The sequence below is a fragment of the Anser cygnoides genome, chromosome 16 (genome assembly GCF_040182565.1).
Source record: "Anser cygnoides isolate HZ-2024a breed goose chromosome 16, Taihu_goose_T2T_genome, whole genome shotgun sequence".
Lineage (NCBI taxonomy): Eukaryota > Metazoa > Chordata > Aves > Anseriformes > Anatidae > Anser > Anser cygnoides.
In genome coordinates this window covers 978,657-996,388 of record NC_089888.1, presented here as the reverse complement: position 1 = coordinate 996,388, position 17,732 = coordinate 978,657, and the positions used below count along the sequence as shown (strand labels likewise).

The 17,732-nt window shown below is 59.3% G+C and overlaps 1 protein-coding gene across 8 annotated transcripts in view; it reads right to left on the bottom strand.

The window, feature by feature from the left end:
- Positions 1 to 2,167: 2,167 nt before the first annotated feature.
- Positions 2,168 to 17,732, bottom strand: part of NOL4L (nucleolar protein 4 like) — a 59,312-nt gene continuing 43,747 nt past the window's right edge. For all 8 annotated transcript variants that reach the window (XM_066978555.1, XM_048050630.2, XM_066978556.1 and 5 more), the window contains 6 exons: positions 9,794 to 10,065; positions 9,371 to 9,556; positions 9,088 to 9,279; positions 8,882 to 9,004; positions 8,441 to 8,642; positions 2,168 to 5,702 (listed from right to left, as the gene is read on the bottom strand). In XM_066978555.1, the coding sequence (XP_066834656.1) occupies positions 5,503 to 5,702; positions 8,441 to 8,642; positions 8,882 to 9,004; positions 9,088 to 9,279; positions 9,371 to 9,556; positions 9,794 to 10,065 (1,175 nt within the window). In that variant the 3' untranslated portion in view covers positions 2,168 to 5,502. The remainder of the gene's footprint in view (positions 5,703 to 8,440; positions 8,643 to 8,881; positions 9,005 to 9,087; positions 9,280 to 9,370; positions 9,557 to 9,793; positions 10,066 to 17,732) is intronic.

Genomic DNA, 17,732 nt, shown 5'->3' with positions numbered 1-17,732 from the left:
CAGGGCACCCTTTGGCTGCTCGCTCAAGGCTTCGGCAGCAAATCCCTGGGAAGGTCCTGCCCGTTCTGCATCACAGGTAAGTGCGTACGCGTCAAAATGGGATGTTTCCACCAAAGCTGTGACTGGATTTGACTCATCTTTCCTCGGTCCTCCTGACTCGGCCAGTCACTGATCCCAATCAGGAGATTTTATCTACATAGTGCTTTGAGATAGACGTTTTATGGATGCAAAGATTTATTATACTTAATGAATAAAGCTGATAACGAAAAATCAGTATTTTCCATGAGGAGAGGGAGAACTTTCCACAAACTTCAATGAAAACTCCATATTTCCACAAAAAACAGACACTTCACAAAATTAATTTTGTCAAAATATAAATTAAGCATTAATCCGTGACTATCCCCACCTGCGAGTGCTAACGCTGCTCTCTACGGTAACTGCAGCTGTCTGTTAAGGAATGGAAAGCACAGCTTATGTCAAAACAATCGCATGGTATTTTTTTTTTTAAGACCTAAATTTAGAAGCTGTTTTGGTGGCGAATGACACTGACCTCTCGCGCGCTGCGGGGCTGGGGCTGGGCTACGCCTGTGCTGCGGTGAGCAGACGCGGCTGGCGATGGCGCGGGGCGCAGCGGGGAGCGAGCAGCCCCCGCTGGGTTTGATAGCGGAGGAGAGAGCCCTTTTTGTTATACAGTGTTTATTAAGTAGATTCAGTCTTATATATGATATACAGATTCAAAAGAAAAAAAGGATTCCACATACTTATGAAATCAGTGCATTTAGCAAGTAATACCATGGAGATAACAGCTTGATTAACAGCTCATTGGTCTTTGTTAAGTGAGGGGAACAGGGAGTTGGCCTGTGCTAATCATTCCACAAACAGAACAGAATTAAGTTGCATCACATATATAATAGACACACATTCTAAGAATTAAAATATTAAGCCACATTTACTGGAAAAATCCACAGTATATAACACAAATAACTCTTATCAAGCTCGTTGAGGAGGAAGTGCTCATCTGCTTAAGAGCCACATTAAGTTGCATAGGTGCCTATCTGCAAAAATATCATTTTGAAATGAATCAATTGATTAAGCAATAAAGTGTCACCTTAAAAGCTGGATTAAGTGCCATATGCTTTCTCTCTGGCCCCTCTGGAAAGCGCTGACTTTCCAAAGAGCCATCTTCTGCTTCGTTTTGGAGCCCCTCCGTCTCCCGAGGGAACGCTCTCCTACCATTTTAATCTGAAATTAACATCTTGGGCGATTTAACCATGTTAGTTAGAGTATGTTTCCAATTATGCTGATGAGTGTTTCCCCCCCCGCTTCCTCACGAGCCCCCAGTTGGCTCGATTGCTCTTCTCCATTGTTTGGACCCTAAATTGAGCTGGGCAGCTTTCACCTTTGTGCCTCCGATGTCAGAAGGAAGATGGTGAAATAGGAGGACTGTGCCATTTGTGTTTGGAGGTCTGGGTACTTAGTGAACTGAACTTCAGACTAATTCTCGTTTTGCAGCCAATCTTTAAATTGGCCGCTGGAAAAAAGTGATAATATCTTGTGCAAAACCCAAAGCTGTTTAAAGGGCGTTTCGATTCTGTGGGGTCTTCCTTAAGGTAGGGACGTGTGTCAATGAGGGTGAGTGAGTCTGTGGCTTTGTTAAGCAGACGAACCGGGTGAGGTGCATCTTCCTCTTCAACAGCAGGTCTTGCAGAACACACAGGGGCCGGGAGTTCTGTACATGTAAACAGTACACTTTCACTGAGTCCAAAATTAGGAGCAAAAATACAAAGGTTCACATTGGTCTTAGGTAGATACAGGCGAAGAACTGAGCTGTACAGCTCCGAAACAACCAAACAAAAGTTTCTAAAGCACCACTAAATTATATAAAAATCAGACCATGGACGGATTGTAGTTGGTATTCTGGTGAAATACTATGCTACCTTGTAAAAAGTTTTACAAAAAATTACAAATCAAAAGTATATTAACCCTCTGAGTTCAAAGCAGCATTTTTGTAATGAACTGGTACTAAATCCGACAGCCACCCGTGGGAGGGAAGTGGCCCTTTGGATCGGGGAGGTACAAGTTACATCTGCTCAGAATCCCGGGAACGCTCTCCCATGTAGAAACACCGTCATGGGAACCGCACATCCAGGGCAGGATGGTTGTATTAAAAAAAAAAAAAAAAAAGAAAACACCCCAAAAAATCTATTTTCTCGATCCGTGATGAGCTTTTCTTAAACAAAAAAACATCCAGACCATTTGCTAACCCAGCATTCTCCTTTCACCTCTCAGAAAATCTGGAAAGCTGTTGTATTCTGCTCCTGCTCACTCCTTGTTGAGAACCTAGACTAGATCCTGACCCCTTCCTGCCTGGGGAGAGCACAGGAACGTGGCTGTGAAACAGTCCTGGCCCGCAGAGGAGCCACAGCTGGGTGCAGATCGGGTAAAGAGCACTGAGATGTCTGCGGAGCTTGCTCCAAAGAAACCATGAAGCTGTGGCTCACAAAAAAATAAAATGAGAAGAAAAAAAAAATCCCTGACAGAGAAAGTCGTAGTCAATCTCATTTGTTTCATAACTTGTCACAGATGTGGCTGTCACCAGGGCTTTGGAAATCTGAGTCTGTACCATTCAGCTGCAAGTTATGAACATCAGTTGTTGTGACAGGGTAGACTGTTTAACATCCTTCCTATGCAACCATGAGTCTCATCTGTGTTCTACCAGCAGTTTAAAAAAGTGTAAGAGCTACTAAACTTTAATACATGCTAAGACAAGTTCAAAGGTGATCTGGTCAAGACAGCTAAAACTTGTATAAATAAAACTTTAAACAAACTGTAGCTGATGTCAATCTGTTCGTAAGCCCCTGGGTAACCTCTTTTTTCGGTGAACTGGATGGCAAACCTATGGCTAAATGTTCTTCAGGGCCTCTTACGGGAGCAGAGGCACCAATCGGGTTATAATCGTAGAGAGAGAGAATTCTGGGACAGCGATTGTCTCTGCCTCTCTTTCTTTAACATTAAGACTTTCACAAATGGCTGTGGTTACATATTTTGTAAAAGGTTTGTTACTTCATGGTATTCACACAAAAATAAATATTTACATAAATTCCAAGTATGGGAGGATGCAGTGGACAAACCAAGCAGGCTTGCGAAGTGCTGGGGAAAGCATCGAGTCTGGAACCTGGCTCGCGTGCGGCCGCCGGGGCTGGGGTCCTGCTCCGGACCCCAGCCCCGCTCCCCTGCCTGCCGGGCCGGGGGGAGCCCGGCCCCAACCCGGGGGTGCTCCGGGCGGGCGCGATGCTCCCCGTTCCCGCACCAGCACGGCGCCGGCAGGCCTCCACCTTACCTCTGCAGGGATGCTCGGACTGCGCGGGACGGCCGGGAGCCACGTCCCTTTTCTCCAAATGTTAGGGGAAGTTTAAGGTTTGGGGAAAACAGTCAATGCAACGGCTCGTCCCTTCCGATGCCGGGCCAGGCAAGCCTGTCCTCAAAAGCCGGTGGCTCTCTCTGTACTGAAACTAAGAACTGGGTCTAGGTTTTGTTTTTCTTCCAGTGTGTTGGGCATTCAGTCGGCTACAAAGGCTACTGAACGAGCTGCCCGGGTCCACTCCTGGCGGGGGACCGGCCTCTGCTACCTGTAACAGCCCCGGGCCGCGCCAGCAGGGCTCTCTGCAGCTCCTGCCCGCGCGGCGCTCGCCCTCCGCAGAGCAGCAGCCCTCATCCTCAGGCTCAAAGTGGCCTAAAAAGAGAGGGGGGGGGGAAAAAAAGAGAAAAAAAAAAAAGAAAAAGAAAACTGGCTCCAAGGAGAGAGAGTATCTCTGGTCAAAATGAGCTATATATGGTTTTGTACTTATCAAATCGATCTCGCGGTGACAATTCCTGCCCTTGAGCAGGGCCGGGAGGAGCCACGCCAGCACTGGGAGGGAGGCGGCGAGAAGAATTGGCGGTGTCAGGCAGCACTTCTTGCTGCTCTATATGGCTACAGAGCGCCTTGCATTGCTTGGCTCTGCTCAGCATCTTAGTGCCTGAGCGAAGTCCCTGGTTTTAGCAGCACTGGTAGTAGGTATTGCACTGAGCAAAACGAAGTGCATTATTGGGGGAGAGGGACGGTAACGGGGCAGAATGGTAACCAGACTATGTTTGTTTTTGTGTTTTTTTTTTCCACACTTTGGGAATTGTGGGCTTGTTCCAGGACTGTGGCCAGGGAGGGGGGAGGATCCTGGGCCCTGGAGGGCTTTTTTGTCAGGTCTGCTGCTGAGCGGTGCCCGAACGTCTTCTGGGAAGGAGCGAGCCGCTCGCTGGCGGAGCTTGCTTTCACGCAGAGAGTCCGCGCTAGCCTTTATTACACCCGTGCGTGGTTTCTAAATAGTTTATTCTCTTGTTGCAACCCCCAGTGTCGGTTTCACACAGACTTTTGAGCACAGCCTCCCTCGCCGAGGAGCGCGGCGCGAGCGTGGTCGGCGCGCGCTGGGCCAGCGGCGGCACCCCGGCGGGACGGAGCGCGGCGCCGTCGGTCCTTGGCTGCTGGTTTGGTCCCGGGCTCCTCCGTGCTGTCCTGTCCGCTTGTCTGCCACGCTTACAGTCACAGAGCCAGCTCGGGAGTCCTGGAAAAAGCCCACAATGGAGTGTGAGGTAGAATACAGATGGTGAACGCGAGACAGTGTTTCTCAGGTGCTTCCTTCCTTCCTTCTCTGATCTGCAATGACTTAAAAGAGCGCGAGACGTCCTTCTAGCCGGTCTGCTGAGCTTGCCGAGTCTCTGCAGGAGATTGAGCCCCCACTGCTGCTGCTACACGGGGCTGCTTAGCGCAAAGGTCTAAGCAGGACGCTCCCTCCGTTGGTCAGCTTCCACCTGCGCTTACCGGGGGCTGAGCAACCTACAAGCGCGAGGGCTGGATGGCAAACTCGCACCCTGTGGGACAAGGGCTCCCCAGAGAAACAGGCATAGCTGCCTGGAAATTAGTAGTGTAGTGATATGGAATGTGTTATTTCACAGGAATAAATTCCTTCCGATCAGACAGACAAAAAACTGGCAATCTGTACAAACTCAAAAGAATCCATTTTCAGAAAAATAAATTACTAAGGGGAGAGGAGGGTCCATTTCTCAATAAATATGTGATTCAGCTCACCTAAGACTTGGAAATTATCTGGGGACGGGATTCTAACATTTGGGTCCACAAAGGTTATTCTAAATACATCTGCAGCCCCAAACCTCCCCAGGCTCCCTTCTGCCCTTGAAAGTCCCACATCCTTCCAAGCCGCAGGTTTGGCTTCTGGTCAGCTGGACGCACGTGTGGTGGTACGGTTCAAAAATGTGTCCTTGTGCCTGAAGTCCCAGGTGCTTGGAGTGTAAAAGAAAACAGGTCTTTTGGATTCCACCTTCTAAAACTACATGTACCCACTGCTTCACGGGAGGACGATGGTGGTCCTGAGCAGGACACTGCTGGGAGCCTCTTTCTAGCAGGTATAAATTGTCTTCTTGACAGAGGAGCGACGCAGACACGAGGAGTCAGTTCTGCTGTAAAATGAGGTTTTCCAGTTCATCTGCGGATCGGAGCAGAAACGCCGCGGACTCCCGGTAGCCGGCGATCAGCTGCCGCACCGCGCTGATCTCCGTGGGGCTGAGCTGGGCAGCCTGCATTCCCCTGCTGGTGCTGTTGGACGGGGCCGTGCTGGAGGCTCCCCCTTTCATGCTGAGATCAGTCGGACCTGCCAAGGAGAAGCGAGAGGGAAGCTCAGGACGAGGGTCCCCAGCCGGACCCCGCGGCGAGCCCCGCGCCGCAGCGCTGAGCTCGGAGCCGAGCACAGGTAAGCGGCTGCCTCGCCACCAGCCACGAGGGAAGGGACTTTTGAGTCAACATTACAAAAATTACTTCCTGCAGTCTGCCTCATCTGCTCTGCCGAAAGGGAGGGTTCGTGACCGCCGCCTGCCAGCCCCGAGCTGCCAGGCGCCGAACCTGCGCTGCCTGCCAGGGACGTCCCTGCCCCTGCTCAAACCGATCCTCCAGTCTCTGGTTTTTTTCCCCTGCACGTGACAAGTCACATCCTGCCCAGGGTGCGTTTCCCTGTTTTATTGTTGGGTGACTGCGGCCCACTGGAGCCCGGGGGCACTGGCCAAGAGGAGCCGCTGCGCAGGCTGCTGGCTCGGGCTGCCCGGACACACGGCGTGGTGGTGGGGGGCTGGATGTGCTCGCTGGGCTGTACACGTCTCTGGCTTAGTCCATAAATGAAATGGAGTCCTGCAAAACTTATGGCCTGCTTCACGGGCAGGGGTAATTTGTTCTCTGAAGTGTTTCTCTGCTCTGCCTCCAGCGTGCGAGTGGCTTCCAGCCACGCGGGCTTCTGCCTGCGGGGGGGACGGGACGCTACCGCCGGCCCCAGCTGCAGAACCGCCCCCGCACCCCGGACCTTCAGCCTGCACAGAGCCACGGAACAACTGCATTCACCGAGATCTGGGCAACGTCTTCCAGTCGCTGCTTCAGCTGTGCGCACGTCGGTGTGCACAAGTGCACGCACACATGCGTTGCCCAGTTTTGGTGCCTGCACTGGGAAGGCTTTGGCAGCAAAGCTGGTGCACAGCTCGAGGAGCGACACGTCCAGGTGAAAGCAAGGAGGAAACCGCACTTTTTTTTGCGTTGGACCGAGAGAGTCCAAACGAGGTGCAAGAACCACAGAATCAGCCAAACACTAAGAGAGCAGGGGAAAGGGGCGTCCTACACACGCGGCTGCAGTCGGGGCGAGGGAGAAGGCAGAGCTGGAGCCTGGTGGTAAGGAGAGGGCCCTGAACTCATCCTCCAGCCATGAGCCGGAGCTGCTGGAGCAGTTGGAGCTGCTGCAGAAAGGCTTTAGGAGAACCAAGCTCCAGCTGCGCAGACCGGCCGCTGCCCAGGCACAGCAGGGTGCAGAGGGGTGCAGGAGGAGCTGGGGGACACCAGGAGGGCCCCAGGGGGGGCAGCAGCAGGAGGTGAGCACCAGGAAAAGCAGCGTTGGAGCAGCAAGAGGTGAGGGAGGAGCGGAGTGAGCAGAGGCCTTCCGCAGCAGGCTCAGCAGTGCTGAGAAGGGAGCGCGGGTGAAGGGGAGGAGGCTGCCAGGCGAAAGCAATCTCACTGGACAGAAAAGGCAGCAGGAAAATGAGCCCGTGACACCCCCCCCAGCTCCCCGAGGAGGAAGGCGCTGGGAGGGAGGGAAGTGGGTTTGAGCAAGAATCGCCTTCGGTGGGGGATGGAGGGAGGAGGCAGCCCAGGGGCAGCAGCCCCCTTCGGGCTCCATCCTGCCCCGTGCCAGGGCAGCGCGCTCGCACGGCGCTGGGCAAGCGCTTGAGCAAAGGAAGGAAAAAAATAGGGAAGCAGAGGTTGAAAAATCCATTAAAAAGAAGCAAATTTGCTGATGTCTGCTATAAACGGAGCCTGTTTGCTCCTGCTGGGGCTCTCGGTGGGACGTGGCTGCAGCTGTTTGCCGTCTCCTGTCAAGGGCCCGCTCGGTGTCCGTGCCCAGCAGGAGGAGGGCGGCGGGGCCAGGGCTCTGCGTGCTGGGCTGGAGGGGGCCCGTAGCTGCCGCCACGGCAGCCACAAGGATTAGGTCTCAGCAGCTGGAGGCCAGGGTGGGATCTTTATTCAGGGTTAAGAAGCATTAGGAAGGGATGATAAGAGTTAATCCCAGACAGGCATCTCTCAGGACTCCGGAAATCACATCCCTCCAAATCCTCCCTCCATCAGGGAGGGCAGGGGCAGGAAGCCGGGGTGCATGGGGCGGGTGAAGGCAGAGCAGGGCTGGGAGGGACCGCCCGAGGTGGCCAGCGGGGCTGCTCGTGGCGATGGGGCCGTATGGCAGGCTGGGGGCGCGAGCAAAGCCAAAGGGCTGCTGCCCAGGGAGCTTCACTTTGCCTGTTCCCATTCCCATCGTGCTTCCCCACGTGCCCTGCTCCAGCCCAGGCTGCTCCACTCTGCTCACTTGCTCACGGCTAAGCCGGCCCCACATGCCTTGCCTGCTTTCTCCTACAGCTTTCTCGCCTTGCAGCATCCGTTCTGTTTCCCCGGCTGCTTTTGCCACGCAGCCCCTCGCTGTCCTGATCTGCAGCCAGAGCTGGCTGTGCCCCAAACTGCACCGGCCCCGGCCCCATCCCCAAGCGCAGGCGATGAAGGCTGGGGAGGGAACGGCTCATACCAGCAACGAGATCAGGGCGGTGATAGGCACTCGCTCTGTTAATTATTAATAGCTGGTACAGATTCTCTTTTTTTTTAAGTGACACTCCTTCACTCCACCAGTTCCACCTAGACTGTCCTTCCAAGTTCACGTCAACAATTAACCGCTTGCTAACGAGGCGAGCTGAACCGTGGGGCAGAGCCCTCCGCGGGCTGCCGAGGCAGAGGGGCTTTTTGGAGAGGCTCTGCGGGAGCGGGGCTGGGCCGGGGCCGAGGCTGGGTGCTGGGGGGCCGGGGGCCACTCACCGTTACTGTGGTTCCCTGTCTGGAGCGGCGCGGGTGGCTGCAGGCTGCCTCCCAGGGACCCGTAGCCACGGTAGCTGTAGTTGAGGCTTCCATTGATGTAGACGGGGTCTTGGGAGTAGGACGAGGCTGGCAGTGAATAGGAGGAGTGGGTGATGGCTGTGGAGTCTCTGGAGTGCTGCTTGTCTAGAGCGATCGGCTCATCCTGCACAGGGAAGCAGAGGCTGGCTGCAGCGAGGCCGGCCTCCCGCAGCAGCAGGCCGCGAGGGCTGACGCGTGGCCGGGACGAAGCAGGGCTCCCCGCCCCAGCACGCGCCGCAGCTCCCCGCTCCGCAGCCCCGTGACTTCGAGGCAGGCTTTTGAAAACGCTTTGCCAACTCGCTCGAAGTCCTCCCGCTCCCCCCTCCTGCCCCGTCTCGCGCCCTCCTGCCGCGAGCACGGTACCTGGGAGGTCTGGTAGATCTCCAGCCGCATCCTCTTGGCTGCTTTCCGCGTCTCGCTCTCACAGGCGGCGGCCAGGATGTTCTCGGCCATGGCTGAGGTCAGGTGCGGCGGCGTGGGCCTGGTCTGCGGAGACACAAGGGGAGAGCCGTGCTCAGGCCCCGCCGCCAGGCCCCCGCGGCGAGGCGGGACGCGGGGCGGCCGCTCACCATCTCCATGCCGTTCTTCTTCATGCGGCGGCAGGACTTGAGGTACGTGCGGATGCGCTTGCGAGCCCGCTCCTGGAACTCCGGGAACTGCCGGCTGCAGGACTCGATGATGGCCTGGATCTTCTCTTTGGGCTGCTTGGAGATGGGAACCATCCGGTCCAGGTTCTCGTCCACGAAAAGGCGCACGAACATCTGCAGAGCACAAAGACACGAGGTGGGAACGCTGAACCAGCGCAAGGCGGGCTCACTAACCCTAACCCCGTCCCCGCGGTGCCGTCCTTACGTTGAAGGCCTTTAGCCTCTCCGGGTCCATCCCTTCCGAGTCATTTATCTTATCGTTGTCCTCGTGGTCATCGTGGTCGTCGTCATCTTCATCGGCCGTGGGGGCCCTGCCGACGGTCAGGTCCTCGGGGCAGCCGCTGACTTCGGTCTTGATGGAGTCGTAGCTGCCGGAGCTGTACGGAGGGGACTGCGAGGAGACGGGGGTTACCGCGGGCACCCCGCACCGCCCCGCGGGCGCAGCCGTGGGACGAGCAGCTCAAAATCCTCTTCCTCGGCTCGATGTTGCTGGTCCCCTTCCTCACGTCCCAGCCTCCCCCTCGCAGCCCAGCCCGCGAGCACCACGTGCGCCCGCGTGCGCTCGCTCCCCGCGTGCTGTGCCCCGCGCAGGGGGATTGGGACCGCGCAGCCCAGCCCAGCCCCGTACCTCTGCCGTGGTCTTCACCGCGTACTTGACCCTGCTGCGCAGCCCGTCGGTGCTGCAGCTGTCCGACTGGTAGGAGGGGGTGACGTGGGCAGGCGTCAGCTTGTCGCAGAGGTTGATGGGCTGGTCGTCGGCGGAGGCGGTGAAGTCCATGGGGGCCGCGGTGCCATTGCCGTTCATTTCGGGGAAGGCGCTGTCGCCCTGCGTGCTGCTGGAGGTGGAGGGGTTCAGGGTGGAGGAGCCATTCCCGCTGCAGCTCTCTGACGAGGAGTCATCTGCAAGGAGAGACGCACGGTCACCCCGCGGATGCCCTAGGGCCACGGCCCCGAGGTGGCAGCCCCGGCTCCCCACCACGTTCCCCCTCCAGCCCGGCTGGACGTACAGCACGGCCGCGGTGCTGCTCGGAGAGGCCTGGCCTCGCTGCGAGGTGCTCAGGGACAGACGGCACAGCCAGCTCCGGACTCTCGCAGGCAGCAGCTGGAGGCTGTAGGGCCATCGCTTTACGGCTCCGCTGCCTCGTTCCTCAGAGCCACCGGACACTGCCGCTCCCTGCACCCTCTGCACCGCGGCCAGCTGTCCCCCTGTCCCCCTGTCCCCCTGTCCCCCTGTCCCTCTGGAGGTGTCAGTCCCACCGTCCGCACCTCCGCCCGGGGCCACGGCACCCGGGCTTGAATAAGAACTTTGGAATTTGGTCCTTTTAGGTTTCTGTTTGCATTGCAGGGAGGAGAAAGGGGCATTTCCTCTCCCCGCCTGGGTCCCTCGCCTCCGAAGGCTTTCACAAGGGGTGCACCTGGCACGGTTTGGGACCCGGCGCGGGAGGGAGGAGATGAACTCCAGCACCCAGGGAGCCGCAGCGAGGACCTGCCCCTTGTGTGTGAGCGCAGGATCACCTGGGGAGGAAAAAGGGGGCTCGTGCAGCCTGCAAGCAGCTTTGGGAGCTTTGTAAACAGCCTGCAGACCCCTTGGCAAGGCTCCTTGGGCATGCTGCTGGAGGATGGGGGCAGGGGGCTTCCTGCCTGTCCCTCCCAGCTCAATACCAACTGACCTCGACCCACCCAACCTACAAGATCTCCTTCCCTGCCCACGTCCCCGTGCCCCCAGCACCAATCACGCACCGACCGCAGCCCCCTTTGGGGCTCTCTCGTCCCCCTGTGCCGTGCCCCTCCCGGGCTCAGCCCCCCCGGGCCACCAGGGCGGCCGCTCCCATCCCTCCCTGCCCTCCCTCTTCCCGCTGCTGCTTTTCCGAATGCAAAGCTCTGCTGGCAGCCACGGCCTCCCCACAGTGCCCCATTGCCCATGCAAAACATCGCCCTCACCGCACCCCGCGGGCCCAGCCCTGGCGGCACCACGCACCCTCCCCTGCCCCAGCCCCGCTTTCTCTTTCTCCGTCCATTCACACGCCCGGGTCTTTGACCGTCCAAAGCCTCCCACGTTTGTGCTGCTCTGCCTGGCTGCAGCAGAGCCCGTCCCTGTCCCCGTCCCTGTCCCCGTCCCCGTCCCCATCCCCTGTGCTGCCGGCAGCCCCACGCCCACCAAGGAGCCCGACCCCAGGCCAGGGAGGACATCTTCAAACCCCGCTCAGCCCCTGCCCCTGCCCCCCCCCCTCGCTGCAGTAAATCCTTTATTTCATTAGGTGCCTCCGCGAGAGGGAAAGGGCGAAGCACGTGGGGAGCCGCTTCCTGTGCAAGTGTGCGCCGAGCTGCGAACAAAGAAGCTGCAGCCGGTGACAAGCAGATGGCGGTCCCCGGTCCCCGGTCCCCGGTCCCTGGTCCCCAATCCCCGGTCCCCAATCCCTGGTCCCCAGCCCCAGGTTCGGGCTGTGGGGTGGCCCCGGCCCCGTGCCGCCAGCTGCCGGCACATGGGCTCAGAGTCCAAAGGTGTGCGGGCGCGGGGCAGAGGGACGGTGCCCGGCTGCTGCCACCCTCCTCCTCCTCCTTCTCCCACCCCCCCCCCGCCCCCGGCCAGCATCTGCAGGGAACTTTAATGAGAGGCTGCAGCGAACTTTCCTGTGACCCCTGCGGAGGCTGCAGCAGCGCAGGACTTTGTATCCCTTAAAATAAACAGACTTGAGGACGCTCAGGCATCCGAACAGTCCGTGGGGGCCGGCCAGGGCCATGCGTGTCCCGAACCGCCCCAGCGCAGGCACGAGCGCTCCCTGCGCCAAGACTGCTCCAACCCCTGCAAGCCCCCGAATTAAAACAGCCCCGCTCGAGTTCCCCGTCCCTTTCCCTTTCCCTGACCCACTCATGGTCTGGGAGCAGGCAGAAACCCTGGCTCCTGGCTGAGGCGAGTGCATACCCTGGGCACCCTCCATGCCCGTGGCCCCGTGGGGTGCTGCAGCAGGCCCATGGCACGAGCACGATGCCGGAGGTGCTGCCAGCTGCTGCCCGGGGCTGGGGGCACAGAAGATGCCCGCAGGCTTTGCTCTGCAGCCAGCAGCAAGGCTGCCGGCCCCAGCTTAGCTCCCCCACGTTCTCCCAGCTGCTCCACACGGGAGCCCCCTGCCCCGCGCACGCATGGGGCAGGCACGTGGGCTTGTGGCCAAACCCAGCACGGACTCCGTGTCCTCGGCTGGCCGCGGCTCTGCCTCCCCCATCCCATCCGGCTGGGGCTGGGCACTGCACAGGATCCGCGGGCACTGCAGCTGGTGCGGGCGCAGGATCCATGCCAGCTTGGGGCAGGTGGCAGGGGCACAGAGGGCTGCTGGAGGCTGAGCCTCGTCCCTCCCCCTGCTCTCCTCCCAGGGCTCAGAGGGAGGCTCCGGCCTCATCCTGCGATGCCTCTCGGGGGGATTAAGGAGCATTATTGCTGTGCGCGGAGGCACGAGCTGCACACCAGGCCCCATCGCCAGCCTGGGCACAGCCACAGCAACCACACGGCCGATCAGTGTCGATGGCAGGGACCTCCCGTCAGCTCCCTGGAGCCCCCCGGCACGGCACCCAGCACAGAGACCCCCAATGGGCAGAGGGCACAGAGGGAGGCAGCACCTGGGAGAAGAGTTCGCAGAGCTCTGAGCATCCCCAGTCTGATGTGAGCATCTCTGCCCTGCTCCGGGCATCCTCAGCTTGCCCTGCCCACCCCTCCAGCCTCCCCGTAGCCCCCAGCTCAGCCCCGTTGGCATCACCGGTCCCGTGCCAGCTGCTCACACCGGGCAGGGTGCAGGGGGAGGCACGGCCCTCCCGGCTTCCGATGTCTCGGGGTTGCCTTTGCGTTGCACAAAGCATGCACAGCAGCTGCAAACCAGGTTTCTAGCCAGTCCCACCGTGTTTACAAACCTTGGCTTTGCTACAGACAAAAAATATTGAAAACGAACACGAAGGGGTGTTAAGGAGCCCATTCAGGTGGAATACAGAAATGAAATGGGAATCGAACATAAGGGACCAGCACCTACCGCAAGAACAATTTCGTTTAAACCGAGGATGAATGGGCGTAAATAGCGAGGTCTGTAAACCCACTAGCTACAGATAATTTTCTTAATTCTTCACTTTTATGGGTTACGCTCTCCCAGAAGCTCTGTTTGTAGAACGGTGGATTAATCTCAGTCTTGTGGGCAGAGAAACGGCTGCAAATCCAGATTGCCGAGGACCTCGGATCAGAACGGGAATGGCTTCAGCCAGCTTAAAAACGGGGAAGCCCTCGGGAGGGAGCGCCGGGGCAGCTCCGGCCTACGGCCAGCAGCGAGAGGTGCCCTGGGGGGCTGGATTCAGACCCCCCCCCCCCCGCATGGGTGCTGGGGCCAGACTTGGGTGCTGGGCCCAGGGCTCGCTTGGCCGCAGTGGGTGCTGTCGGAGAGCCCGGCCCTGCGCCTGGCCCCACGCACCCTCCACCGGGGACGTGGCATCTGCGGGACCGCGAGCAGGGGTGAGGGAGGGCTGCGCTCCCAGACACCACCGCCGCTGAGACACGCACACCAAACTTGTGCGATTTGGGAGCTTTGCTGCAAACTCCCAGAGCGCGCCCAAAATACACAGATAAATAGCAGGGCTCGGCGAGCAGCAGGAGAGCAAAGCCAGGCTGTGCAGCCATGAATATATTCATTATCAACCAGCACGAGTCTCGTGAGCTCTCTGCTCGCGGCTGGAGTTTGGCTGAGCGAGGAGCCCCTCTAATGAGGATAATTGGAAGCCCCTCTGCTCCACCCCCACGACCTAATTGAAGCAGATGGAACTGTAAAAACAATGTCACTTCGAGCTGGTTTGATCTTTCAGTTGGGAAGCGAAATATTTCATTCCCCAAGCGAACCTCCGGAGCCGGGGCTCCGCGGGCTGGGGGGATGGAGGCGGAGGAGCCCCTGAAAGCCGGGCGCGTGGACGGGCGCAGGGGCCGGGGTGGAAGCACCCTCGGCACGGGATCCCCGCTCCCTTCTGCCGCGGCCACGCCAGCACCAGCACCGCGAGGGGCGAGGGCGAGCGGCGGCTGCGGAGCGGGGAGGCAGCGCCGGGTCTATTGTGGCCTCCGTCCCTCCCCGGCTGCGCCAATCCCAGGGAAGCGTCGAAGCAAAATGGCTTCTTGGGTAGTGGTGATGGGGGAGGAGGGGATCAGTCACTTATTAAATGAATTAATCAGGGCTCAGCGTTTTCATTTTGAAGAGGCTTCTGGATTATCCTTGATTTCTGTGACACTGGATTTGCAGAGATCAGGAGGGGAAGGGGAGATTTCCAACACCTGCTCCCCGGGAGATTTTACGGCAGGGAAGTGGTTGGGTTTAACGTCTATGTCAGCGAGGGCCACCGCGCTGCTGTCCAAAGGCAGAATTAAAGATGAATGGGGCAAATTGTTCCTCCTCCTGTCACATCTCCAGAGCGAAGACAAAACCTCTTTTGACTTGGAAAACAATGAGCTTATGTAAGAGCCAGCGGCCCACGGAAACCTCGCCGCAGCCCCGCACCGCCACGGCGGGGCAGGGGCCACCGAGCCCCCGGCCGGGACCGGGACCAGGACGGGGGCTCAGCCCCTGCCCACCCACCCATGGCCGGCACTGGGAGCACTGGGGTCCCGGGGAGCCCCCTGCTCCCCGCACTGCCCAGCTGTGCCCACCCATGCCCATGGTGGTGGCAGAGGTGGCCGTGCCCAGCGCCGGCCGTGCCCAGCGCCGTGGCACCCGCACGGGCTGGAGCTTCGCATCCAGCCTGCAAACGACTGTCAAAAGTGTTCAAAGCATCCCACAGACGTCTGACTGTAACAACAGCCAGGAAGATGAAAAGTGCCATAAATTATTCACTCACAAAAGAGACGAGAAGGGGGAAGAAGGGGAGGAGGAAAGCCTGCGAGGAAGGGATACTTAATACAAATTAGAGAGACGGAGTGGGAAAGGGGGCCTCGCGGGGGGCCACTGCTGGGCAGGAGCACAGCTTTCATCAGGCACAAGCGGGCGGCGTTCCAGGGCCTCAGCACCCAAGGGCAGGGTGCTGAGAGGCCGGAGGGGACGTCTGCTTTCTCCAGGTCCTGCCCGGCTGATTTCCTCCAAGACGCGCAAAAAAGAGAAAAAAAGAAACATCGATGGGAGATGCGGAGAAGTGGGGCTGGCCAGCATCCAGTTAAGACACTGTATTTCCTGTCTTCCTTCGTTAATGCAAACCTCGTTAGGTCCCAGACGAAACCTCCGTCCTCCGCCCACCCTCCCGGAGCCCCCGGCGAGCCGGACACCTGGCACGGCTGGGCACGGAGCGCGGCCGCAGGCGGGCCCGGCCGGACAAGGCAGCGCTGTGCGGCCGCTGCCCCTCCCCGGCACCCCCGGTGCCCCCCGGTGCCGTCTCCCGCGGCCAGAGGGAGCGGCCACACGGCGGGGGGCCTCGCGACAGACATCTTCCCTCGCACCGCAGCTGCAGGAGGCCTCGTGGCTTGGATTTCCCTTGTCCCTGCTGCCAGGATGGTGGCAGCGGGTAAGGGATTCGGAGCACCCTACTTAGCCAAGGCATGTTCTGAGGGGTCGCCCCGCCGCCCCCGCTTGCTGGGCAGGCTGGGGATGCTCAGATTCGGGGATGGAGGTGGGGGCGCAAGGATCAGAGGCGCCCAGCTCAGCGCTGCTGGGTTCGCACCCAGGATAAACAAAACGATGAGAGCTCAACCTGGAGGCAGGCGCAGGGAGCCTGGCGTCCCGTTCAGCTCCAAGGGTGGGTGAGGCTGGGGTCCCTCAGCACCCACGCTGCGTTCCTCAGGCTCCAGAAGCGGCTGGAACAAGGGTGCCTGCTGTTGGAGGGGGCCTTTGATTCCCCCCCCCGATCAACAGAAGTGCCCTGGGGAGAGGTGAGGGCACAGCGAGCCACCGGCCCCATACGGCCCAGGCAGGGCAGAGCGGGGAGGACGGCCCTGCGTGGTGCCTCCTCGCCCCAAGCTGGGGTCTCTGAGAGAGTGAAGTCCCACACTGGTGCAGGGAGCCCTGAAAAGTGAGAATTTGGCAGCCTGGGAAAAGCACAGACAGATGGGGTCAGGGCCTGCTGAATCCCTGCAGCCAGCGCTCTGTGGCTGAGCCGTCGGGGTGGCTGCAGCATGGGGCAGGCCGGGCTCAGCGTGCAGGCACTGCCCGGCTTCTGGCGAGCGTTTTTCCAGAGGCTCGCTCCTCTCCCCAGAAATCTCTCTGCTGTGTCAGTACCGCAGGGAACCTGGAGATGTGCAGAGAGTCAGAGGCACCTTGGGAAACGACGGTGCTGCGGCCAGGAGCCATGGCACGTGTGCGGTGCCAGAAGAGGTGGGACAGTTTGTGCTGCCCCTGCCATTCCCCAGGTGTCCTGAGGAGCCACAAGCACCCCCGCTCCCCGGGACAGCATTCAGAAACAACGCCCGCATGCACATCCCCGTGCCTTCTCCTCGAAGCGCTCCCGGGGGACGTCCCCGGCACCCAGGAGCCTTCCCGAGGGCGGCCCTGCCGAGCGTGCGCGTTCACAGCTAAGCAGGTTAAGAAGGTCCTTTCTCCAAGGTCTGGATTAGCGCCTGCTGCTCCAGGCAGACCAGACTCAGCAGGGACGCTGCCAGGCACCAAGGACGGCGTGCAGGGACCTCACCCAGAGCGATCTGTCCCAGGGCAGTGCCACGGAGCAGCCCCGTGCCCGCAGGGAGGCAGAACCAGCGCTGGGGAGCCAGCCTGCCTGCTCAGAAGGATGGGGGCGAGGGGCAGCCCCTTCCCCTGGCTTCCCAACCCCAGCTGCCCACGCCTGAAACCAGCTCAGGCAGGGCAGCACCCGGCACACGGCACTTCGGGGAGGGTGACGGCTGTGGGGTCAGCGCAACGCCGCCGCTTTCGGGGGCGTTTTGCTCCCAACGCATGCTGGCTCCCACGGCCACGTCCCTCCAGGATGTCCTGCACAATGGCTCAGCTCCAGCAGCAAAAAGTTGATGTTGATCTTGCTGCTGCTCTGGGTATCCACCGGCTTCCTGCGGGGCACGTACGCTGTGAGTAACATCCTATGGGGAAGGGATGTTGCAGGGAGCTTCACGTTTTCCATGCTGGGGCCCGCAGGATGAGTAACAAAGGAAAATGGAAGGAGCAAGTGTGTGCCTGTGCCGGCGGCGCTGCTCAGGGCTGTCTGACCCTGCGTCCCACCGTGTCCCTGCATCCTGCTGCGCGTCTCCGCGTCCTGCAACGCGTCCCTGTGTTCTTGCACCCTGCGGTGGGTCCCTACGTCCACACGTCCCAACACGAGCCCCATCTCTGCAGCCGATGCTCTCCCGACAGTGTCTTCTGCTACCCCTTACCTCCCGAAGCCATTAGCTCCTATTTGTTCTCCCCGCTGTTCCAAAGGCTGACGCTGTTTGCAGCGTGGTTATACCGGGCCAAGGTTTCTGGGCACGCAGACAAAATAAGGCGTTGGCTTCTGTCCAAGCTGCTTTTTAGCTCTCTGAAGACTTAGCAGATACCTGTGTATCAAAGCGTGGGACAACCGTTTCCTGCTCTCACGCCTTTCTGGATTTCATGCGGCTGTGCTTGTGTGTCATATGAGAGTAC